This window comes from Eulemur rufifrons, chromosome 2, assembly GCF_041146395.1.
Source record: "Eulemur rufifrons isolate Redbay chromosome 2, OSU_ERuf_1, whole genome shotgun sequence".
In the NCBI taxonomy this organism is placed as follows: Eukaryota; Metazoa; Chordata; class Mammalia; order Primates; family Lemuridae; genus Eulemur; species Eulemur rufifrons.
The window spans coordinates 31,292,454-31,318,344 of NC_090984.1; the positions used below are offsets into that span (position 1 = coordinate 31,292,454).

The 25,891-nt window shown below is 40.3% G+C and overlaps 2 protein-coding genes across 5 annotated transcripts in view; one reads left to right on the forward strand and one right to left on the reverse strand.

Annotated features, from left to right (window-relative positions):
- The window catches only part of SNX1 (sorting nexin 1), a 35,586-nt gene extending 29,517 nt beyond the window's left edge, over nt 1-6,069 (reverse strand). For all 3 annotated transcript variants that reach the window (XM_069482912.1, XM_069482902.1, XM_069482893.1), the window contains exon 1: nt 5,902-6,069. In XM_069482912.1, the coding sequence (XP_069339013.1) occupies nt 5,902-6,060 (159 nt within the window). In that variant the 5' untranslated portion in view covers nt 6,061-6,069. The remainder of the gene's footprint in view (nt 1-5,901) is intronic.
- A 2,509-nt stretch (nt 6,070-8,578) lies between these two features.
- Nucleotides 8,579-25,619, forward strand: CIAO2A (cytosolic iron-sulfur assembly component 2A). 2 transcript variants are annotated; one of them, XM_069459095.1, is made up of 5 exons: nt 8,579-8,854; nt 12,605-12,769; nt 17,867-17,916; nt 21,997-22,042; nt 25,161-25,619. In XM_069459095.1, the coding sequence occupies exons 1-5, from the start codon at nt 8,725-8,727 to the stop codon at nt 25,256-25,258; spliced, it is 489 nt and encodes a 162-aa protein (XP_069315196.1). In that variant the 5' UTR covers nt 8,579-8,724; the 3' UTR covers nt 25,259-25,619. The 2 variants fall into 2 exon arrangements, with proteins under 2 accessions (XP_069315196.1, XP_069315207.1); XM_069459106.1 differs by lacking the exon at nt 17,867-17,916.
- The last annotated feature ends 272 nt before the right edge of the window (nt 25,620-25,891 follow it).

A 25,891-nucleotide genomic window follows, 5' to 3' on the forward strand; every position in this document is an offset into this window, starting at 1 on the left:
TTCCAGTAAAGCAACATTAAAAAAATAATAAACTGGCTGGGTGCTGTGGCTCACACCTGTAATCTTAGCACTTTGGGAGGCTGAAGCAGGAGGATTGCTTGAGGCCAGGAGTTTGAGGGTGCAGTGAGCTACGATAAGGCCAACTGCACTCCAACCTGGGCAACAGTGAGACTGTGTCTCAAAAAAAACCCACAAAATGATCATAAACATAATTCACCACATAACAGAATAAAGGACAGAAATCACATGACCAAGAAATGTCAAATATTGATAAAATTCAATAGTCTTTAAGGCCGGGCGCAGTGGCTCACACCTGTAATCCTAGCATGCTGGGAGGCTGAAGCAGGAGGATGGCCTGAGCTCAGGAGTTTGAGACCAGCCTGAGCAAGAGCGAGACCCTGTCTCTACTAAAAATAGAAAAATTAACCTGGCATGGTGGCGCACGCCTGTAGTCCCAGCTACTTGGGAGGCTGAGGCAGGAGAAACACTGGAGCCCAGGAGTTTGAGGTTGCTGTGAGCTAGGCTGACGCCACGGCACTCTAGCCCGTGCAACAGAGTGAGACCCTGTCTCCAAAAAAAGTCTTTTATTTAAAAATTCTTGTCGAAACAGGAATAGAAGGAAACTTTAAAAACTTTATAAATGGTCTCTACAGAAAACCGATAGCAAGCATTACTCTTTTTTAAATTTAAAAAATTTTTAATTTTTCCTTTTATGTTTAGTTCACATGTAGTAATTATACATACTATGGAGTTGTGATATTTTAATACATGTATACAATATGTAATGATCAGAGTAATTAGCATATCCATCACCTCAAACATTTATCATTTGTGTTATGAACATTCAAAATCCTCTATTCTAGGCCAGGAGCAATGGCTCACATCTGTAATCTTAGCATTTGGGAGGCCAAGGTGGGAGGATGGCTTGAGCCCAGGAGTTTGAGGTTACAGGAGCTATAATGATGCCACTGCACTCTAGCTTTGGGTGACAGAGCGAGACCCTGCCTCAAAAAAAAAAAAAAAAAAAAAAAATCCTCTCGCCCAGCTTTTTGAAAATATACAATATATTTAGATAACCATATTCACTCTTCAGTGCTGCAGATCATCAGAACACATTCCTCCCATCTAACCATAGCTTCATATCCATTAACCAACCTATCCTCATTAAACTGGTTTTAAAAAGAGCTGAGGTGGTATTGTAAAATGGTGCAACCACTATGAAAAGCTATATGGAAGTTCTTCAAAAACTGAAAATATAACAGAACTACCACATGATCCAGGAATCTGACTTCTGTGTATATATGCAAAAGAATTAAAAGCAGGGTCTTGAAGAGATATTTGCACACCCATGTTCGTAGCAGTACTATTCACAATACCCAAGAAGTAAAAGCAACCCAAATGTCCACTGGCAGATTAATAAACAAAATGTGGTATATACATTATTATTCAGCCATAAAAAGGAAGGACATCTCGTCACATGCTACAACATGGATGAACCTTGAGAACATTATGCTAAGTGAAATAGGCCAGTCACAGAAGGATAAATACTGCATGATTTTACTTACATGAGGTATCTAAAGTAGTCAAATTCACAGAAACAGAATATTAGAATGGTGATTACCAGAGGCTGGGGAGGAGGGTAAAAAGAGGAACTATTATTTAATGGCTAGAGAGTTTCAGATATGCAAGATGAAAATTCTAGGAGCTGTTTCACAACAATGTGAATATACTCAACACTAATGCACCGTTCACTTAAGAATGATAAAGCTGGTAAATTTTTGTGGTTTTGTTGTTGTTATTTTTTTAGAGACAGGGTCTCCCTCTGTTGCCCAGGCTAGAGTGCACTGGCCAATCACAGCTCACTGTAGCCTTAGCCTCCTGAGTAGCTGGGACTACAGAAGCATGCCACCACACCTAGCCAATTTTTAGATTTTTTTTTTTTTTCCATAGAGATGGGGTCTATGTTGTCTAGGCCAGTCTCGAACTCCTGGCCTCAAGCAATCGCCGTCTCAGACTCTCAAAGTGCTGGGAATTACAGGTGTGAGCCACCACATCTGCCTGTTATGTATTTTTTATCACATTTTTTTTAAAAAGCTGATTTGCCTCCCCCACTCAGAACATGTTACATTGATTACAGATTTAGGGTTGGATTCTAAAAGGACCAGGTCCTTTCCTGCCTAAATGCTACTACATAACTTATATTTATATAACTCTCCCTAGTCTATAAAACACTATGAGGAGCTAACTACTAAACAAGACTTTTGAATATCAATAAAACTTATATTGTTCATTAATCTTTAACACCAGTAGACATATGTAAATTCTTGACTAATCAAAGAATTATCAACATATCACTTTTCAAGTCCCTTGCTATTCCTTCTTTATTCTATTTCATTTTTCCCAGACATTTCTATAATCATTAGGGTTTCAATTCAAGAATAAGAGTAATTGGGAAAAATTGTAATCATCTGATATATCATCAAAAGAAGTTGCCAGAGTTGGCCAAAATATGAACTGAGGATATCATTTATTTATGTTTTCCTCTTTTCTCTCAGCACCTGAAAACCCTCCACAGTCTTCCTTTTTATTTAGAGGGCAAATCTAATTGTGGTCCTTGCATACTGCTAAAGAGAGATGAGCATGTAAGAACTCCAGGGCAGGAAAATAACAGAACTTGCTTCAATTCTAATCACTCAGGTTTAGAAGTTTACAAACAAGATAAGTGAGGTCAAATGAGTTGTAAAAATTTATATGCCATTTATAGTCTTTTTTTGAACATTATAATTTTAACAGTTAGGAGAGCCAAAGGAATGGCTTCAATTCAATCTCTTGTTTTATTAAGGAAAAATTAATCCTATCCTAAAACTAAGAAGGTTTTAACTACAAAGATACACATCTGGATTTAATCCAAGTCAAAGATGCAGATAATATATTTAGAGTTTTAGACCTTGTTATTTACAGGCCCACGAAGTAAGAGGCAGAAAGAAGATAAAGTCTTAGTAGTTTTAAGAATCAGAACCTACACAAGCTGGTTGTCAGTCTTAAAGTAATGACTTCAGGTTTATTTTAATAATTCTTTTAACTTCAGTCTCTCCCATTCAAGTACTGGTTTACAGATTCTGAAATGCATATCATAGGCTGCTCTTTCAACTATAAATCAAATCACATTGTTATTACTGCATTAACAAAGCCTCTTGGGCTGTGAAAGAGAGCAGATGGGATGATTAACAGCAGCAGCTGTTATATCAATGTACAGGAAATTACATGCATACCATAAATTAGTTTTAAATTTCACATGCCTCAGCTTCCCAATTCTTCAATGCCCCTCTCTTTGTCTCCAAGGTGCAACAAACACAACATGAAGATTAACTTAAATCAATAAGATGCTATTAAAGTCAGAAAGTGCCAATTTTGATGGCTTTTAGCTAATCAAACCAATCTTATTACCAGTTAGTTTTGATTTTAGTAAACTATATTACCCATTTTTGGGTTTTTTTTTTTTTTTTTGAGACAGCGTCTCACTCTGTTGCCCAGGCTAGAGTGAGTGCCATGGCGTCAGCCTAGCTCACAGCAACCTCAAACTCCTGAGCTCAAGGGATCCTCCTGTCTCAGCCTCCCTAATAGCTGGGACTACAGGCATGCACCACCATGCCCGGCTAATTTTTTCTATATATATTTTTAGCTGTCCATATAATTTCTATTTTTAGTAGAGATGGGGGTCTCGCTCTTGCTCAGGCTGGTCTCGAACTCCTGAGCTCAAACAATCCGCCCACCTCGGCCTCCCAGAGTGCTAGGATTATAGGCGTGAGCCACCGTGCCCGGCCCCATTTTTGGGTTAATTAACTTTTCCAACCCATTATTAGATTTTGTGGGTTTTTTAATTCTTAAAGCAATTCCAGTTTACAAAATGCTCACCAACAAATACAGCTCAAGCCCTCAAAAAGGTAAGAACTCTTTAAATGCTTATTAAGTGGAAAAAACTGTTTTAAGTGCTTTACAGTATTTTAATTTAATTTTCACAATAGTGGTAGAGGTAAATACTATTACTATCCACAGGTAAAGAAACTGTAGAGTAATTAAGCTAGCTACCTTGTCCAGGCTAAGCTAGCAAGCAGTAGAGAGCCGGGATTTAAATCAGATTTCAAAGACCACATTCTTAATTACTTTATCCTTCAATCTACTCTATATCTAACATACAGAAGTGCTGCAATCCCCTGTCTTCTCTGCCTCATACCTAAAGCATTTATTGGATTATAATTTGCATTTAATTGCTGTTTAACAGGACAGTCACAGTTTAGTGAAGAATCTTGGGGTCCTGCCTTCCTGAAGATTAACAACAAAGCAGGCAGCTCAAAAGAATGGCTTACAGGTGGCATTTCAGTTTCCTTAGCAACTCAATTTTCCTAGATCAAATCTAAATAAAAACCATTACGCTTTCTGTGGCAGAACAAGGTCATTCTGAGCACCCTCCCTCCGCTTTTCAGCTGGAGATTAGGCAAAAGATTTTTAACCTGGTGAGATCAAACTGCAGCTTCCTGAACTCTTGAGAACTCTAGAAAATAACTCCTCACCCTTCCACGTCCCGTTTTGGAAAATAAATCAACATTTGCCTACATAACCTATCACTTTCAGTGCCAGAGTTTCTATTTCAGATACCCAGTCTGAATATTTATCATCTCAGCAGTTACCAACGGTAGCTGTTCTCCATGACTTGTTAGAGAATTACTAAAGAAATACTTACTTTAAATGAGCTACAGAAAGACTCAATCAGCAGCAAGAATTATTATTTCTCAGAATAACAGTCATTAGACAGTTTGAGCTGTTATATTAGCATAATCAAGCACTTTATGAGATGGGATTATGGATCCAATTCCCAAATACAGGGAAAATTTTCCTGACACAAATGAAGCAAGCCTCAAACTTTTTCAGACACATGCTACATAAATAATGTAAAGCTGTTTTATTTAGTCAGTGTGTACTGACTGAGTAGCTGCTATGAAGAGAAGCATTATCCACGATAGAAAGATAAACTCACAGACTCAGCACTGAAGAATTTTACAGCCCAGAACGAACTGTACCAAGTGATACGAGTAAATATTCTCATAAAACAGCCCAAACATCTCTACTGGTTCCATAACTGATTATTGATTTCCACACTTCACAAAGATTAGTTTTTTCCAATACATAACTCTTATTAAAAATCCAGATATTTACTATGGGAAACACTATTTCCTCCTCACGTTTACAGATTTGCTCCCAATGAAGTACTCGGGCACTTCAACGCACCCCTTTAAAAGGGACAAAGCTTTTTGATCTGTGTAGTGATTTCTCTTGGGGGGACTTAACCGGCCTCTGGCCCGATCTTCCTAGAGATCAGAGGAGTCAACCTAACTTTCGTGAACTAAGATCCAGAAAGGGCTTTTGGTAATCACCGGTAAATGCTGAGCTAACGAACGGGCTTGTGGACGGATCACTTACCCTGGTCTACTCCCAACAACGTTATTCATCCTAGAAGCAGCAAGACGGAGGAAAGGAAGGTCTGCACCCCATTCCCTTATTTTGACCTATTCAATCAGCCTGGGCAGGACACGACCAGCAAAACAACCCTGTGGATCAGTAGGGTCAATACACGACAGGGCCAAAGGACGGACTCGGCAGCTTTTGGCTCGTAGGGACCTCAGCGGCGAAGCCACCACACCCCTCACTCATCACTCTTCCCGCCCGGGTGCCGGGAAGCCAGGCCCTACGGCTCCGTGCTCACTCGGGGACTCCAGCCTGGACTGCTGACACCGAGGCAAGATCTCACCCAGCCCACTCTGCCCAGCCTCCCCGACCCTCGCTTAGCCTCTCTTCCCTTTTGGGGCGCCCTCTCGACAGCTGCCCCAAAGGATGCGAACTCACGGCCGCGGCGGCGCCGGTGAAAATGTCCTCCCCCTCGGTGTCGCTGTCCCCAGCCTCGAGTTCTGACCCCCCGGCCGCCCCCTCGGACTCCGGCTCCAGGCCAGGGAAGGGTGGAGGGAGTCTCTCCGAAGCGCTACAGCCACCACCACCCGACGCCATCTTCCTGCACCCGCGGCGGAAGCCGCAACAACAACTTTATAGAGAGATAGCGCCGCGAGCAAAGCGTTCCAATGGTGCGAGGAGTGGGAGGGCCGCAACAGACCCTGCGGGACCCGCGGGGCGGAGACGCAGGGGCGGGGCCTAGGCACCGCGGGCGGGGCGGCAGCGGGCTGCGGGTGCTGCTAGGTAAATTCCCAGCCAGGGACCGCAACGCAGGGATGTTAACCATGGGGGTCGAAGGGGCAGAAAAGGAGGAGCTAGGGGCTGCTCCGGTTCCTAGGACCCTTTGTGCTCTGGATAGCTTTATCTAACAAGCTTCTAAGAAGATTTCGTTTGAATAAAGGAGTCTATGACTAAAAATGTTTGAAAACCTCTACATGCCATCCATCCATTCCAAGCACAGTGCCTTCAGAGATTCAGTAAATATTTTTGATTGAGGTCTCTGAATAGACTGCAAGAAAGCTTCTCCACTTATTCCTTGGACAACATTCACTTAATTCATTCAAGAAGTATTTATCAAACATCTACTGTGTGCCTGGCACCTTGTTATGAGTTTGAGATACATAAATAAAGAACCTCCTGGCCCACTAGGTGCTTACAAGTTAATGAGGGAGACAGGCAAGTAAATCAACAATTCATCGTGTTCAGGCAGGGTGTGGTGACTCACACCTGTAATCCTAACACTTGCAAGGCCAAGTGGGGAGCATCACTTGAGGTCAGGAATTCAAGACCAGCCTGAGCAACATAGCGAGACCCTGTCTCTACAAAAAAAATACAGGCCGGTCGCGGTGGCTCACGCCTGTAATCCTAGCACTCTGGAAGGCCGAGGCGGGTGGATCGCTTGAGGTCAGGAGTTCCAGACCAGCCTGAGCAAGAGCGAGACCCCCATCTCTACTAAAAATAGAAAGAAATTATCTGGCCAACTAAAATATATATATACAAAAAATTAGCCGGGCATGGTGGCGCATGCCTGTAGTCCCAGCTATTCGGGAGGCTGAGGCAGTAGGATCGCTTAAGCCCAGGAGTTTGAGGTTGCTGTGAGCTAGGCTGATGCCACGGCACTCACTCTAGCCAGGGCAACAAAGCGACACTCTGTCTCAAAAAAAAAAAAAAAAATACAAAAATTAGTCCGAGTGGTGGGGCCCGCTTGTAGTCCCAGCTACTCAGGAGGCTGAGGCAGGATTGCTTGAGCCCGGGAGTTTGAAGTTGCAATAAGCTATGATGATGCCACAGCACTCTAGCCTGGGCAACAGAGTGAGACCTTGTCTCAAAAACAAACAAACAAAAAATAATTCGTCACGTTCAGTGCTATGGAGCACAGTGGGAGAGATCATCAATTCTGCTTGGTGAAGTCAGGAGGCCTCACAGGGAAGATGAGACCTCAGTGTCCTAAATTTGGTTGGAAAGAAGTTAAGATTATCCTCTCAATTGCTGTGGAATAAGTCAGTGGAATAGATGACAGGGAAATTATTAAACTCTGAACAAAATTTTCCTGGGACCTAAACTATTCATTGATTGGTGACTCGAAAGGCTAAATTAACTAGACTAACAAGACTGGAGTTTAAAGATAAATGGGTACGTTATCATGGAATAATCCTGCAAGATAATCCTGCCTTTATTTCTCAATAGAGATGAAACTTGTCACCAAGTTTGACAAAAGGTTTAGTTTAGTACTAGCTGCAAATTCCTCAACATCAGGGATTAGCTTCCTCACAAGGATGTTTCAAGTCAGGGACCATGTCCTATCTTTGTATCCTCTGCGCCTACGGACCGACCGTGTATGGCAAATTAAGTATCTAAATAATGTCTAAGATTTAATTGGAGGAATGGATGGTTAAAATAATATCATCAACCTGTTACTGGCATCCATCACAGCCACGAACACCAGAGAGGGTACTTAATACACTTTTCAGGATGGCGATCTCCATTATGTTTCCTTTGGACATATGGGAACAGTGAAAGTTCTCTTGTTCTATGTTGACTTTGATGGCCATTGGCAGAAATATTCACCCCGTAGTGGGTTGTTTTGTTGGGCTGAGTCCCTAGGAGACGAGAGAAAACCAGAAAGTCCTCCCCTAGCCATGCCTAACTGCTTTAGTGGCTTCCCAAGACAAGCCTTTTCACTACAACGCAAACCCACTTCCGGCCCGATCAGGAAGTAATAAAGATTTTGGCTGGAAGCAGCTCCCTCGGAGAAATAACTGTAAAAAATCTCCGTCCTAGAAACCTCCAGTACTAGGAACCAAGATCTCCTCTCCCCTACCTCTTCGGGATTCATCTTTCTGTCATCATTGGCGCTGAGTGAGACAATCAGTGGCGGTTAACAGACCGTTACAGCCACTCCTCCCCGGTGGAGACTACAAGTCCCAGAATACAGTTTGCCATCGTCCAAAGAAAACATCCCAGCACGCAATGCGCCTCACGGGCCGCGTGGACTGTTGTTATTGTCCCGCCGAAACCGAGCAAAGCATGCTGGGGCTCGTAGTCCTCACGGGTTTCTTCCCTACGTGCTCCGCGCTACTCTGTCCGGTCGCGCCTGTTCTCTGTTCCCCTGAATCTTTAGGCTTGTGTTCGGCCATTTGAACACCAGGAAGTTGATAACTCCTGAGACCGGCTGCTGAGAGACGGTGGCGCGGGTGGGACAGTCGCCAGGGATGGCGGAGCATGAGAATGGAGCGGGTGTCTGGGCTGCTCTCCTGGACGCTGAGCAGAGTTCTGTGGCTCTCGGGCTTCTCTGAGCGGGGAGCTGCCCGGCAGCCCCGGATCATGGAAGAGAAAGCGCTAGAGATTTATGGTAATTAATTTTACCCAATGCAGCATTTGGCGTTGTGAGTGGAGGCGCGGGGAGGGGATGAGAGCCTCACGTGAGGGCTGGGAGTGGAGACCCGGATATTTACCGGATCTTTTCCGGAGCGTGGGAAGCGTTTTCTTTGGGGTCCTAAGTCACATGGGGGAGTGTGGGTCCGTCTAGGACCTGGGCTGTTCATAAATCTGGGGCAAGCCAGGCCTGGAGGCCTCAAACGTTTCATTGCCCTAGTCTGCCCCATGCCCTAGTGGCCATCCCAAGAGTTGGGAGAGCACAGGTCTAGGGTGTTTGGTTAGGAAGCAAAGCTGGCTTGATTGCACTACTTGAGCCTCCTTCCTTCTCTAGCTTCTGGGTGCACTTCTGGGTGATGGCCGAGTTGCGGACTGGCCCAAGGTCACAGCCACTCTCTTCTGGAGCAGAGTCAGTAGGCAGAAGTCCCTGAAAGAAGAGGACTTATTGTAGCAAGGCCTCAAGTGCAAAAATAATAATAATATATATATATTTACACACACACACATATACTTCTCTCAATAGTATATTAAATATTCTCTGTTTAATCTTTGGGACCTCTTCATTGTACAGATGATAAAACAGGCTTAGAAGGGTTAAACAACTACCAACTACCTGGAGGTCACACAGCCATTAAGAAACAGAGCAAAAACCAAAGCCTTTGTCTTCTGATTCCAAACTTAGTGCACTTTCCACCACTTCACAATTGTCTTATGAATCTCTCTCTCTTTTTTAAAGTCGTATTGTTTTTGAAAACTAAAAAGACTGGATATAATGTTGAGAGATCTAACCATAGGATACAGATATAATTCAGGTAAGGATTATAGACCAGTGGAAGGAAGTTAGAGAAGGGAAACACCTTGGGAGCTAATCTAGTTTAACTATCTTGCTAGAGGTAAGACTTACCTAGTCAGCCCCAGCCAGATGATAATTACCAGTGTGATGATCTCCACAAAGCGGACAGACACATTCCTGTCCTGGCAGACCTCTGTCTGCAGCATCTAGGGCTGTTAGGGCACTGGGGATGCAACTTTGGAAGAGAGATGATTCTGAATAATAGATACAAAAATTCAGGGAAAGGAGAGATACTAGTCTCTGACTGGGGGGATCTAGAAGATTTTAAAGAGAAGGAGTCACTTGACTTGGGCCTCAAAGAATAATTAGGATCTGGATATGTACAGGGTCAGGGCGTACCAAGGAAACTAGAACAGAAATATGGAGATGAGAAAATAACATAGGAAATGGCAGATAGATGGGGCTACAGGATAGAGTTTGTGGCTAAAGGTGGAGGTGTGGTTGAACATTGTTTTAGATAGCAGGATGAAATTGGATACTGAAGGTTTTAAATGTAAAAGAAGAATTTTAATGTCAGTGCACAGCTGTAGAAGAATTTTAGTGAGGGAAGTAATGTGAGAAAAGCAACATTGCTTTCTTTTTAGAGAAATAAATATAAACCTTTCAAATCTAGAAACTAGAAAACTAGGTAAGTTTAATAAGGGGTTAGATTTAATGTTAGAGCTTAGAGGTATATAAAGAATATCAGACAGTTTGTATAATTGAACTTTTCAAGGAAAAGACCTAGGATAAGACACTTTTGAAAAGGAAATTCCGAAACCCCGTTTCCTTAAGTCCCATGATAACACAGCTCTGTCAAAGAGAAGCTTTATCCTCTTTCTTGCCTGTATTTCTAAATTGTTTCTAATCAAGTGACAAGCCCAGGAGATACCTAGGGAGAAAGTAGAATTTGTTTTAATCTTCCCAGCTACATTTCTGATTACAGGAGTACTATAAATAATAGAACAAAACCTCAGGCTTGAGAACATCAAGCCCATCCTACGTTAAATTCTACTTCTTTATATCTCACCTTTTTTCTTTTTCATTCTTTTCATCTTTTTTTCCAGCCTCAGAATAAAAAGGAAATCTTGTCCTCTCCAAGGCTAACCCAGGCTCTCACATCCTTGATCCCATTCCCTTCTTATTTTTCCAGTCTTTCCTCCTCCCCACTTTATGTTTTCAATCTCTCTTTTCCTTGGGCTATAAAACATACTCAAGTTTCCATTGTCATTGTTGTAACTTCTTTATAAAGCTCTGTCCTTTCTTTGCCCTGTCCCTTCCCAGCCAAGGCCCCAGGAAGACACTTTCAGGTCCTACTCACTTCCCCTTTTGCAAGCTATCAGCCCTCACCCTCTCTACTGACACTGCTTTCTTACAGTTGACCTGGGTGACAAATCAGAGATCTGTTTTAGCTCATCAACCTGAATTTTTCTGCAGTATTTGATTTTTTTAACCACCGCTCTGTTTCCTTCTCTAATTCTTTTCACTTTTCTTTCTCATTCTGATCCCTGAATTAGGTGCTTTCCATGGATCTATCCTTGGATCTTCCCTTTGCACCAGGGATTCTCAAACTGGGTTACACTTAAGAACAACTTGAGGAATTTTGAAAACTCTCAATGGCCAGACATACTCCAGTTAAATCAGAATCTCTGGAGGAGTGGGTAGGCCCCAGGCATAAGTTTTTCATTTTAAAGCATTCCTGGTAATTCAGCCAAGATCTACTCATTCTCTGTGAATCCCATGGATTTAACAACCACTCCACTCTAGCTTTGGTGCTTTCTTAAACCCTATGCAAGTTCAACACTTGCTAGAAAGTTCCTTCAGATTGCCCCTCAAGCACCTCAAAATCATTACGTATAAAATTGAGGTCATTTGCCCCAGGCCCCACCCAAATTTCTTCCTTGTTCTGTTTCTTTTCATTCTGTCACTGCTCTCCCAGACACTGTTCTAGGTCCAGCTTTTTCAGCTGGTATCATTGGCCCTGTTTTCAGTTTGCCAGCAGCTGGTAGATGGATGAGTTACCAGCTGGCTGACAGCACAGTGCTGCCCCCAGTACTCCCTTGTTTAAAATCTCTTCAGGACTCCACCTTATATTCTACTACTTTTCGTCACTTATGCTGGGTTCCAGGCAGACTAAGCTTCTTGTTCTTTACTTTCCTTCATTTTAAATGTCAAATGCCGAAACGTTACCCTTTTTTAAAGGCTTGATTCAGATTCTGTTAATACTTCGATAAAGCCTGATGCCGCATTCTCCCAAGCTAAAAGTATTTCTTCCTCTTGAGCTTCCATGACACTCTTTCCATTCTTATTATATTCTCTCTGCAATGTTGGATATGGTCCATTGATGGATATGGTTGGATAATAATTCAAGAAAACCGTTTTCTCAAAAGGAAACCAGTAGTGAACATTTCCGTCAGAAACCTGGGAGTTGCCATAGTGTTTGCTTAAATTTAAAAGAAGTCAGTGCTTAGATTAGGACTGGCAAAATCATATTTATTTAAATTTTTTTTTGTGTTTTGTTTTTTTGAGACAGAGTCTTGCTTTGTTGCCCGGGCTAGAGTGAGTGCTGTGGTGTCAGCCTAGCTCACAGCAACCTCAAACTCCTGGGCTCAAGCGATCCTCCTGCCTCAGCCTCCCGAGTAGCTGGGACTACAGGCATGTGCCACCGTGCCCGGCTAATTGTTTTTTCTATATATATTTTAGTTGGCCAGATAATTTCTTTCTATTTTTAGTAGAGACAGAGTCTCACTCTTGCTCAGGCTGGTCTCGAACTTCTGACCTCGAGCGATCCACCCACCTCGGCCTCCTAGAGTGCTAGGATTACAGGCGTGAGCCACCACGCCTGGCAAAATATTCATGTTTTAATAGAGTATCTTGTCTCTGATGATTCTTTAGATTTGATTCGAACTATCCGTGACCCAGAAAAGCCCAATACTCTAGAAGAACTGGAAGTGGTAACGGAAAGTTGCGTGGAAGTTCAGGAGATAAATGAAGAAGACTATCTGGTTATTATCAAGTTCACGCCAACAGTACCTCATTGCTCTTTGGCTACTCTTATTGGTAAGTTTATATATATATATATATATATATATGAATGTATATAAGTTCTAAATTATTCTGAATATCTATGATGGGTATTAGCAGGTAATGGTGGTAGGAACTGGGCAGATGGGGATAGGGTGGGAGGGAGACTTTTCAAACCATGGGAACATATAATCTATCGAAAAGCAAACAAGTTTATAAAAAGGATCGAAAAGGTCAGTGTTTCATTATTGCTTCCAGTACTGTGATTTCTCTTTTCTCACTGGTTGACCTGGGTTTCCTCATTAGCAGTTTCTACCCTATGGGCCACATCTTGAGGGACAGGAAGGTCTGTGAATCCATAGGTATTGTTGTGCTTGTTAAAATTCCATTTCTAGAAAAAACTTTATTGAATGCATACTTTTTGTCATTGGACAATTTCTGAACCAACAGATGTTGAAAGTACTGCCACTATACTGATGTGGAGGGTGTGTCTGAAAATATGTTGACATATAAGAAAGAATTCTTATATGGGCCTCTCTATTTAGTTGTAAAAGTAACACGTTTATTGGCAATAATTTTGAAACTCCGCAAAAACATAAAGAAAAAAATAAAAATCAGCTGTCATAAAAGAAGGTATGCTCTGGGCTAAAATTCCAGCTCTGTCAGCTCTGCCATATTGTAGGCTTGGGTGAGTTACTTAACTTTTCTGAGCCTCAATTTCCTTATCTGTATAACAGGAATAATAAGAGTATCTACAGATACAGAGTTTTAAGGGTTAGGTAATAGAAAGTATGAAAGATATGAAGGATTTTTAAATTTCTCATTAAATATTCTTTAATTATATAGTTATATAGGTTACATGCTAATCATATTGATATATCATAATTTTTATAACCATTTAGATTACTTCCAGCCTTTGCAATTATAAATAATATTGTAATGATGACTTTATACATAAATATTTTTATATATATCATTATTACCTCAGGATAAATTCCTATAAGTGGAATTCTTGGGTCTGGTGGTATAAATATTTTCAGGCTTCTTAGTATATATTGGCAAATCCTTATTCAAAAGTTTATACTCTTTGATCCAGGAGTTAAGGAAATAATTACATAGAAGAAAATACTAACATGTACAGAATGTTTATAGCAAATTTATAATAGTGAAACCTGGAAGAAACTATAGTTTCTATTAATAGAGAAATGGCACCAGTATAATGGAATTTCATATTGCTGTTGTAAAATGATAAATATAACCAAGAAATCAAAGTATCTGTGTGAGGCTGGGTGCAGTGGCTCACATCTATAATACTGGCACTCTGGGAGGCCAAGGTGGGGAGGATTACTTGAGCTCGGGTGTTCGAGATCAGCCTAAGCAAGAGCAATACCCCATCTCTACTAAAAATAGAAAAAGTAGCCGGGCTTCGTGGTGCACACCTGTAGTCCCAGCTACTCAGAAGGCCGAGGTGGGAAGGTCGCTTGAGCCCAGGAGTTTGAAGTTGTAGTGAGCTATGATGATGCCACTGCACTCTAGCCAGGGCAACAAAATGAGACTGTCTCAAAAAAAAAAAAGGTATCTGTGTGAGAAATATATGAAAAGGCTTGAGTATGCTTAGTTTACATCATGATTGCACTTATAGAAAAATGTGTTTATGTCGACAAAGATTGAGAGAGTGCATGAAATAAAAATAACTCTGGACCAGGCACCATGGCTCACACCTGTAATCCAAGCACTTTGGGAGGCTGAGGCAGAGGTCTGCTTGAGCCCAGGAGTTCAAGACCAGCCTGGGCAACATAGCATGACCCTGTCTCTACCAAAAAAAAAAAAATTAGTCAGGTGTGGTGGTGCATATCTATAGTCCCAGCTCTCCAGAGGCTGAGGCAGGAGAATCTCTTGAGCCTACAGTGAGTTGTGATTGCACCACCACACTACAGCCCGGGCAACAGAGCAAGACTCTGTCTCAAAAAAAAAAAAAAAAAAAAAACTTCTTATGTACGAGTGCTAAGATTAGGTTATAGTTGATATTTTAGATCTGTTATACTTCCTGAACAAAATGTAGTGTATTATTGGCCCTTTTAATGTGGGTTTCAGTTAAGACCCTTAGCTTTTTAAAGGGCAGTTATAGTAGTGTATCATAGTAATAATGTTCAATCAACACAGTTGGAAAACTCAATGAAGAGAGCAATTTTTCTGGCTGATGTGTTTAGGGACATTCCTTATGAGCAGGTAGTACTAGTATGGCGCCTGAATAAGAGTTATACCTTGATTGCTTAGATAGTCACATGCTCAAAGTTACCTTGGTAAGTAATTCCAAAGATAAGGAAGACTGAAAAGAGGATAAGGGGTAAGGCAGGGAAACCAGTTGATAATCATTTGTGTTGACTTAGTCCAGACAAGAATGACCAAAGGCAGCTGTGGTCCATTGGGAAGGACATAGGATTTGGAGGTCAGAAGGTGTAGGTTCAGCTTGTACCACTGCCACTTGTTAGTTATGTAACAAATCACTTACCTTGGTTTCTTGGCAGTAAAATGAAAATGATAAAATAATGTAAAAATAGTAATAGCTAAAATTCACTGTATGCTCATGTGCCAGGTACTGTTTTAAGCACATTGCATAACAGCTTATTTTTCATAGCAACTGTACTTGTTTTACAGATAAGGAAACTGAAGCTCAGAGAAGTTAAGTCATGTGTTCAGGGTTACAGCTAGTGTGTAGTGGAGATACTTTTGAACCTAGAATATCTATCCCAATTATGCTATATCAAGAAAGTGTTTTGTGAATTATAATGCAGTTATTTACTTCATGGATAAAACACCAACTGTGACTTGAACACATGAAAATACTCAGATGGCACACAAATAACAAATAAAGGAAACAATGTTGGGGCAGGGAGAGGAGGAACTCTCCTATGTTTATTTGCTTTAAGGCAGATCCTCTATAGGGAGACCCTCTTAAGGAAATGATATATTTTGAGTCCTCTAATATTTATTACAGAACTACTGCATTCAAAAGTCTAAGCCAGCCACTGTCTCACTATATCTCATCTAATTATTTTCCCTATTCTGGGATTTTTCAAAAGATTTGAAAAACGTAATGGGACTTAGAAAACCAAAAGCAAATCAATTTCATCTCTCTCTAAAAAACAAGTAGTCTAACAATTGTGTTTTGCTCTCCTGGATGGTTTGAGGCTTTGTTGTTGAGGTTTATTTATTATCTATTTATTTTTAATTTGTTTTAAAAGATGGGGTTTTGCTGTGTCATCTAGACTGGAGTGCAATGGTATGATCATAGCTCAGTGCAGCCTGGAACTCCTGGGATCAAGCAATCCTCCTGCTGTTTCCTCTCGAGTAGCTGGAAATACAGGCCACCACACCCAGCTATTTTAAAAATTGTTTTGTAGAGCTAAGGTCTCATGATGTTGCCCAGGGTGTTCTCAGACTCCTGGCCTCAAGTGATCCTCTAGCCTCAGCCTCCCAAAGTGCTGGGTTTACAGGTGGGAGCTACCACATCCAGCCTTGATATTTACTTTTAATCAAACCAAAATACTAAGAAAATATTCCTTGTAGCACAACAAGCCCTTATGCATTAGTTGGGAGAAGAAATAAATTGCTGCAAATAAAAGCCTTCAAGGCCAGTGGACTAGAGACCCATTGTGACTCTTCATGGGTCTCTCTTTATAATAAGAGCAGTTTGATTTATTTTCTGTTGTCTAGGAGTAAGAATTTTGTTAAAATTTCCTTCCTTGGCCGGGCGCGGTGGCTCACGCCTGTAATCCTAGCACTCTGGGAGGCCGAGGCGGGTGGATCGCTCAAGGTCAGGAGTTCGAGACCAGCCTGAGCAAGAGCGAGACCCCGTCTCTACTAAAAATAGAAAGAAATTATATGGACAACTAAATATATATATATAGAAAAAAATTAGCCGGGCATAGTGGCGCATGCCTGTAGTCCCAGCTACTCGGGAGGCTGAGGCAGGAGGATGGCTTGAGCCCAGGAGTTTGAGGTTGCTGTGAGCTAGGCTGACGCCATGGCACTCACTCTAGCCTGGGCAACAAAGTGAGACTCTGTCTCAAAAAAAAAAAAAAAAAAAAATTCCTTCCTTAATTTGAAGTGAGGAAAAGTAGAACATTGGTAGCAAGGATCTGTTCCAAGTCCAGTTGTAATTTTTGCTACAAACTCAACTTGAAAAAGAAATTATTGAACTCTGACTTAGCATGAGATGATACACTGAACTTCAGCAGAGCTTGTTTTAGAGAAGTAACTTTATTTGTACCTTGCAGGCATAAAGGATTTCAAATGTGAGACATTTCATGTGGCCCTTTTTAAATGGCTCTTACTTGGTTTTAAATATTTGTGTGTCCTGGCCTGTTGTTTTTTAAAAATTTTTTCAAATGTTTGTAATACTTTTATTTATTTTTACTATTTATTTATTTTTTAAAATTTCAGCATATTACGGGGATACAAATGTTTAGGTTACATATATTGCCTTTGTTTCACCCAAGTCAGAGCTTCAAGCATGTTCATCCCCCAGACGATGCGCACTGCACCCATCATTAGGTATATATATATATATACACTTATCCCCTCCTCCCCCCTCCCACCTCAAATAAAGCTTAATGAATTAATTGACCTTTGCTTGAAGGCCAGCTGATGTAGTAGAAAAGGCCTGGGCTTGCAGTGGTCTTGGGCTCCAATCTCAACTCTGCCACTTTACTAGCTCTGGGACCTTGGTCTCATAATTTGTAGAAGGGGGTTAGTAATACCTAGCTCATTGGATTGTCACGAGGAATATGTAAGATTAGATATTAAATTTCCTAGCATGGTGCCAGGCTCAAAGGAGACCTACCCTGGATTGAGCCAAAGCTGTTTTCAGCTCCCAGAGTGTATGGGGACACTTAGGCACAGCCGTATGCTTTTAAGAACCAATTAAGGGAGAAAAGGGATAAAAAGCTACCTGTCATGTACAATGAACATTATTTGGGTGATGGACACACTAAAAGCCCGACTTAAGCATTATAAAATGTATCCATGTAACAAAAACATTTGTACCCCCTTAATAATTTGAAATAAAAAAAAAAAAGAACCAGTTAAGTGATGAAGAGATAATTGGAGTTGTTTTTTTTCCCTCCACAGGGCTGTGCTTAAGAGTAAAACTTCAGCGGTGTTTACCGTTTAAACATAAGGTAAGGAAGATGTGTTTTTGTTGTTGTTTTGTAACAGCTTTATTGAGATATAATTCATTTAACATCCAATTCAGTGGTTTTTAATATATTCACAGAGTTATGCAAGCATTAATACGGCCAATTTTAGAACATTTTCTTTAGCCCAGAAAGATAGCTCTGTACCCGTTCACAGTCACTGGCCATTTCCCTCACCCCTCTCTCATTGCTAAGCAACCACTCATCTACTTCTAAGTCTGTCTCTGTAGATGTGCCTGTTCTGGACATTTCAGTTAAATGAAATGGGACATATGAGAGCCTTTTGTGTCTGGCTTCTTTGATTTACCATAATGTTGTTTTAGCATGTATCAGTGTTTCATTCCTTTTTATTGCCTTTTAATATTTCATTATTTGGATATACCACATTTTATTTATCTGTTCTTCAGTTGGTGAACATGTGGGTTGCTCCCGTTTTGGTCTATTATGAGTAATACTGCTATGAACTCTTATGTACAAGTTTTTGTGTGCACATGTTTTCATTTCTCTTCCACCTATGAGTGGAATTGCTGAGTCATGTGACAACTCTATGTTTAACATTTTAAGGAACTACCAGACTGTTTTTCATAGTAGCTGCACCATTTTACATTCCCACCAGCAGTGTATGAGGGTTCTGATTTCTCCATATCCTCCTCAACACTTAACTATTATCTGTCTTTTTGATTGTAGCCATCGTAGTGGGTGTGAAGTAATACTTCATTGTGGTTTTGATTTGCATTTCCCTGATAGCCAATAATGTTGAGCATCTTTTCATGTGCTTTTTGGCCATTTGTATATCTTGTCCCTTATCATTGTGGTCCCCAACCCCCGGGCTGCGGAGTGGTACCGGTCCTTGGCCTGTTAAGAACCGGCCAGACAGCAGGAGGTGAGCAGCAGGCCAGCGAGCAAAGCTTCATCTGTATTTGCAGCTGCTCCCCATTGCTCACATCACTGCATAAACTCTGCCTACTGTCAGATCAGTGGTGGCCTTGGATTCTCACAGGAGCTTGACTCCTACTATAAACTGTGCATGTGAGGGATCTAGGTTGTGCGCTCCTTATGAGAATCTGATGCCTTATGATCTGAGGTGGAGCTGAGGCGGTGATGCTAGCACTGGGGAGCGGCTGCAAATACAGATTATCATTAGCAGAGAGGTTTGACTGCACAATAAGTGTAATGAGCTTGAATCATCCGGAAACCATACCCACCCCCTCCATTGGAAAAATTGTCCTTCATGATTGTCTTCCATGAAACCCGGTCCTGGTACCAAAAATGCTGGTAACCCCTGCCTTATCAGATGTAGGACTGGCAGATATTTTCTCCCATTCTGTGTTGTCTTTTTGTTTTCTTGATGGTGCCCTTTGCAATACAAAAGTTTTTAATTGTCATAAAGTCTAATTTATGTGTTTTTGTTTTTCTTTGCTTGTGCTTTTTGGTGTGACATCTAAGGAAGATATTTTTGACCAACTATTGAGCAAGAATGCAGATTTCACAGTTAATTCATGGTAATTGGTTGTAGCTCATGAATGGTTCAGCCTTGTCTCTCCTAATTCCTGGGGAAGTGTGCCTTCTACACCTTGTTACCTAGCCTTTGCTCAGAGTACCCCATCTACATGGAGTTGCCTTCCTCCCATCTCATATATCCAAATTCTACCCATCTTTTAGGGCCCAATGAAATGCTGTATTCCATGGTGTCAGTCCTGCTTTCCATAACTAAAGCCATTTCTCTCTTTGAATTCCTTGGCTCTTTCTTTGTCTTCTAACATAGAGAATGTCATTTTCTCATTTGTATTCTAACTATTTAAGTTCATTTTTCATCTTCCCTCCTGGACTGTCAGCTTCTTGAAGTCAGGATTTGTATATGATCCATCTCTATGTTCCCGCTGTGGTCTTATACATAGTAGGAGCTCAGTAAGTATGTGTTAAATTGAGTAAATTAATGAATACTAATACTAGTGATTTATAATATTACCCCATAAATTTTATTTTATTTTGCATTTTCAACTGTTTTAATTACAATGTCTTTTTATTTTGAAATGATTTCAAATTTACAGAAAAAATGGAAGAATAGTACAAAGAACTTCCATATGTCCTTCACCCATGTTCACTAGTTGGTAACATTGCCACATTTGCTTTATCATTAATTTTCTCTCTCTCTCCACACACACACATACACACACACACACACACACTTTCTAAACCATTGCAGACATAATGCCCCTTTACTCCTAAATACTATAGGATGTATTTCCTAAAAATAAGGACACTCTCTTACATTACCACAGTATGATTTTCAAAGCCAGGAAACTTAACATTTATATAATACTGTCATCTAATCTACAACACATATTCAAATTTCCCCTGTTGTCCAGTAATATCCTTCATGGCAATCCCACCTCCTGTCTCTGTCCCTGTCCCCCCATCACACATTGCATTAGTTGTTACGTCTTTTTAGTCTCATTTAATCTGAAGTAGTTCCTTAGCCTTCGTCTTTCATGATCTTGATATTTTTGAAGAATGTAGGCCAGATATTTTGTAGATTGTCCCTCAAATCGAGTTTTCTAATTAGATTCAGTTTATGTGTTTTTGGCAAGAATACTGAATAAATGTGTTCTCATTGCGTCACATCAAGAGGCCTATAATTTCAGTTTGTCCCATTATTGGTGATAGTTCCCTCATCAACTGCTTGGTTACCCTGAGGTTCATACAGGAATAGCAGGATAAATGCTTGACTCTTCCCTTTTATCATTTTTCAGAATAATGGAGTCAGGTACAATTTTAAACCAAAGTAAATGAGTATAGAGTGATTGTATATCTGTTGGTCTAGAATAAGAGTGTTATGCCACTAGGGAAACTTATATATTTTGTGTTTTAAAATCGGTTAGACTAGATGATCTCTAAGATCCCTTGTAGCTATAATAAGCTGATTTTTTTCCACTCATGAGAAACATTTATCTCAGTAGTAAACAGATAAATAAGAATTAGTTCATATGCCTCAGTGTTCTCTGGAGCATAGACATGTCTTCATCATATAATGTGCTTTCTTTGACACAGGATTTGCAATAATTTTGTGAGTTGTCTGAAAAGCTCTGGGTCTGGGACATTAGCTAATTTGTAGGGGTGCAGCAGGGCCAGCGGGGTTCATTTGACCAATTTTTTTTTTTTTTTTAGACAGAGTCTCACTCTGTTGCCTGGGCTAGAGTGCCGTGGCGTCAGCCTAGCTCACAGCAACCTCAAACTTCTGGGCTCAAGCGATTCTCCTGTCCCAGCCTCCCGAATAGCTGGGACTACAGGCATACGCCATCATGCCCGGCTAATTTTTCTATATATATTTTTAGCTGTCCGTACCATTTCTTTCTATTTTTAGTAGAGACAGGGTCTTGCTCTTGCTCAGGCTGGTCTCGAACTCCTGAGCTCAAACAATCCGCCCCCCTCGGCCTCCCAGGGTGCTAGGATTATAGGCGTGAGCCACCGCTCCCAGCCTATTTGACCAATATTATACTTGAAAATAAATATAGCAAGGTAATATTGAATGAGAAAAAAAGGATGTTGAAAACTGTGTATATGTGATCCCATTTTTGTAAAACAAACAATGAAAAGAAACTTCCAACCTGGGGTGTGTGTGTGTGTGTGTGTGTGTGTGTAAATCTGTGTAAGATTATGTGCATATAGAGAAAAATGTGGAAGAAACTATACTAGCTTCTTATTGTAGCTTTCCTGGGGGGTAGGGCGGGAGGAAGTTTAGATACTGATTTGGGAAGAGGTAGAGTACAAAGGAGACATATTCATGAGTAAAACAACATGTATGAGATCTCATTTGTATAAAATTGTATTTATGTGTATTCATATAATAAAATTAATAGAAATGCCCCTTGCAGGCCTTCCCTAGGTGACCAAAATTTAAAATCCTACTAATTTCAGTCCTTGTTTTAGAGAAGAATGTGAGGGATGCTGGGAACAGAATTTGGGGCCTCATACCTATATTCTTGAGTCTACGTGCATTCCACCTATATAGCATGTCATCTTGGATGCTCTAATGTTTTACTTTTACTGTTTTTTTCTTTCCAGTTGGAAATCTACATTTCCGAAGGAACCCACTCAACAGAAGAAGACAGTAAGTGAATGTTGGAACATTGAGAAACAACTTCAGATAGTGTTTTATCTTGGATACTAGATTTTTCTGCCAGCCAAGTATCTACTGGGTCACTTGTAAAAAAGGACACAATCAGTTATTAGTTCTTCCTTCATAAGTGGGGAAACCCAAGCATTTCAAGGAAGTAATTTTTTCAGTGGGATTCTGAGTGAACTAGAGCCCATGGATATTGACTGGTTTAGGTGAGTGGCTACACATCTGTAAAAAATATCCAGCTTTAGGGATTTTTTTTTTTTTTTTTGAGACAGAGTCTCACTCTTGCCCGGACTAGAGTGCTGTGGCATCAGCTTGGCTCACAGCAACCTCAAACTCCTGGGTTCAAGCAATCCTCCTGCCTCAGCCTCCCTAGTAGCTGGGACTACAGGTATGCGCCACCACGCCCGGCTAATTTTTTTCCATATATTTTTAGTTGTCCACCTAATTTCTTTCTGTTTTTAGTAGAGATGGGGTCTTGCTCTTGCTCAGGCTGGTCTCGAACTCCTGCCCTCGAGCAATCCTCCCACCTTGGCCTCCCAGAGTGCTAGGATTACAGGCGTGAGCCACCGTGCCCGGCTGGGATCTTGACTTAAGAGCTCTTATGAGGGCTTGATTCTTCTCTTTGGTGGCAGGACAGAGGGCTGTGTACTTGAAATTGAAACTGAAGCAAGTAAAGCTTTAGGGAATCTTGAGGTAGGTGCTGTCTGTCTGGGTTAACGTAATAGAGTGGGAGTAGGAGCCTTTTTTAGATAGAGGACCTCTGGCCTACAGTGCAAAGTCAATCAGGAGCCACTTAAAAAGAGCAGAGCTGGGGTTTGGGAAAAGCAAAAGATAAATGTTCTACATGGTCTGTGTGTTACTTTAAAAACAGAATTTTAATGTTTTTAATCCATAAATGATAGAGTGCAAATAATGAGACATACATTTAAAATGCATGTTGTGCTTAGCTTTCATCATGAGATAAATTGAAAAGGTGGAAAAAAACAGCAGAAGAGTGGAAGAAAGAGGTGGTAATAGAGTAAGAGTAACAGTAAGATAGACACACAGAGGAAGACACAGGCACACACAGGGCTGGGGAGAGATGTGCAAAAATTATGTAGAAGCAGGATGCAGAGAGGGAATCCTGCTGCATTCAGAGGAACAGCTCATCCAGGAAACTTAGGTACTGTCATGAAAACCATATAAACCATGTCCTATTTTCACAGTTCCAGATATGTAGCTTATTGTACTCCTTGTGGACTAAATTTATTCAAACCCCAAAAGCTGAGGGCTTCTACCTGTAATTTAAAAAAATAAGAGTTTAGGTACCCTAAACTCACTTAGGTTATCCTTTTGAAATTCCTCTGAGTTATAGGATTCTATAATAGCAATAGTATATCAAGTCTTACGATTTTGGTTTTCCATGTAATAAGTATTTACTAAGTGCCTTCTCTGTGTATGTACAGTTCAACCTTTGAGATACATCTCTGCCCTGGTGGAGCCTACAGTATAGTAGGACAAAACAGAACAAATTAAAATTATTTATACAGGGACGTGTGTGTGTGTTTTACATGAGACATTTTAGGGGCATCCCAGCAAAGGCAATCTGCATTAGGAATATGGAGAGCTGTCTTTTGAACTCTTCTATGAAGAGTGCTATTAACAAATTATAGGCAACATAGTGGGCCAATAATTTTATTATATGACGATCCATGCAAACTGATTTAAAAAAAAAAGACCCAGTAGATTAATAAGAAGAGATATGAATAGAAAATTCACACAAGAAGAACAAATAAATAAACATGGAAAATGTTCTGTTTTACTATTAATCAAGGAAATACAAATTGCAACAATAATATGGAACCATTTTTCACTTCTGGTTTTATGGATGTGTGTATATATTTGTTTTTATTAATGATGCCAGGTAATGGCTGGGCATGATGGCTCACACCTGTAATCCCTGCACTTTGCCGGGCTGAGGTAGGAGGTGGATCACTTGAGGCCAGGAGTTTGAGATCAACTTGGGCAACATAGTAAGACCTTGTCTCTATAAAAAGTAAAAAAATTAGCCCAGGAGTATAAGGCTGCAGTGAGCTATGATCATGCCACTGTAGTCCAGCCTGGGCAACAGAGCAAAACCCTATCTTTTAAAAAAAAAAATGATAATAAAAATAAAAAATAATACCAGGTATTGCTGGCAACCTGATAGCTCATGTATTGCTGTTGAAGATGTAAATTGGTAAATAATTTTGGAAACTAATTCAACAATATGAATCAAACCATAGAAATACTCATATCCTTTGATTTTTTTAAAGAATATTTCCAAAAAGAAGGCTCTGGATTTAAAGGTGCTTATTGTAGCATAGTCTTCATAATTAATTTAGATCACCTACAATGTTTACCATGGTAAATAATCCTATAGTTTAAAATTTAGGCTTAAGGGGGAAAAAACAGCAATTTTCAAAATTGTGTTTACTCTGAATGTAACTGTATAGAAATATACATGTGGACAAAGACTGGGAAGAAGTTAAAGAAGAAGACTGACATACATATGGAAGAAGACTGACAAAGAAGTTAAAGTAGTAGAATTGTAGAAGATATTTTTCTCTAAAGACTGCCTTCTAGTCCTTGGAAATTACATTATGGGTAATTGGCCAAAAACAGTTTTAAGTTCTCAAGGAGTTAAATTTTTTGTATTAGCAGGCTAATAAAAATATTGTCTTGGCCGGGCGCGGTGGCTCACGCCTGTAATCCTAGCACTCTGGGAGGCCGAGGTGGGCGGATCGTTTGAGCTCAGGAGTTCGAGACCAGCCTGAGCAAGAGCGAGACCCCATCTCTACTAAAAATAGAAAGAAATTATATGGACAGCTAAAAATATATATAGAAAAAATTAGCCGGGCATGGTGGTGCATGCCTGTAGTCCCAGCTACTCGGGAGGCTGAGACAGGAGGATCGCTTGAGCTCAGGAGTTTGAGGTTGCTGTGAGCTAGGCTGACGCCACGGCACTCACTCTAGCCTGGGCAACAGAGTGAGACTCTGTCTCAAAAAAAAAAAAAAAAAAATATTGTCTAGCACTATATATTGACACAATTCTTCTGGTAACTTTTGTCTGTGTGTTTTTCAGTCAATAAGCAGATAAATGACAAAGAGCGAGTGGCAGCTGCAATGGAAAACCCCAACTTACGGGAAATTGTGGAGCAGTGTGTCCTTGAACCTGACTGATAGCTTTCTAAGAGCCACCAAACTATAACTGATATATTTGTTTAAACTCTTTGTATAATGTGAAAGATTTATGTTTAATGCATAGGTGATTTATACCTTGAAACATTTTTTAAAGAATTATTTCCAAGCAAAATTTAATTATAAGGTAGTACCTAATTTGTTCAGTATTTAACATTCTCAGGATTTGTAACACTTAAATGATCAGACAGAATAATATTTTCTAGTTATTATGTGTAAGATGAGTTGCTATTTTTCTGATGCCCATTCTGATACAACTACTTTTCATGTCAAATATCTATGTGCCCAAATATATTCAATTTAAGTCATTACTCTGTAAAATAAATAAAACAGATGATTCTTATAATGACTCACTTAGAATGTTTTTATTGAATTATAAATTCCATTGTAAATGTCGACTCCTAAAAGATATTTCCAAAGCTATATTTTTGCTGATTATTAAGTAGAATCAGAGATCTGAAAATCAAAAGGTACTCTTAAGATCAGGCCTTGCCTGCCTTTAAGAAGAGTCCTGGACCCATTTATTGATGAGGAACAAATGTGGAGAGGGCCAGATGACGCGCACAATTTTGAAGGTCAAGAAATCCCCCAAAGAAGTTTTGATTAAGCCAATCT

What these genes read in the sequence shown, in the direction of transcription:
- CIAO2A (XM_069459095.1), top strand. Translation starts at nt 8,725, where the DNA reads ATGAGAATGGAGCGGGTGTCTGGGCTGCTCTCCTGGACGCTGAGCAGA. An exon ending in GAAAGCGCTAGAGATTTATG is followed by an intron (nt 8,855 to 12,604) that starts GTAATTAATTTT and finishes ATGATTCTTTAG; the next exon opens with ATTTGATTCGAACTATCCGT. An exon ending in CTCTTTGGCTACTCTTATTG is followed by an intron (nt 12,770 to 17,866) that starts GTAAGTTTATAT and finishes TTCCCTCCACAG; the next exon opens with GGCTGTGCTTAAGAGTAAAA.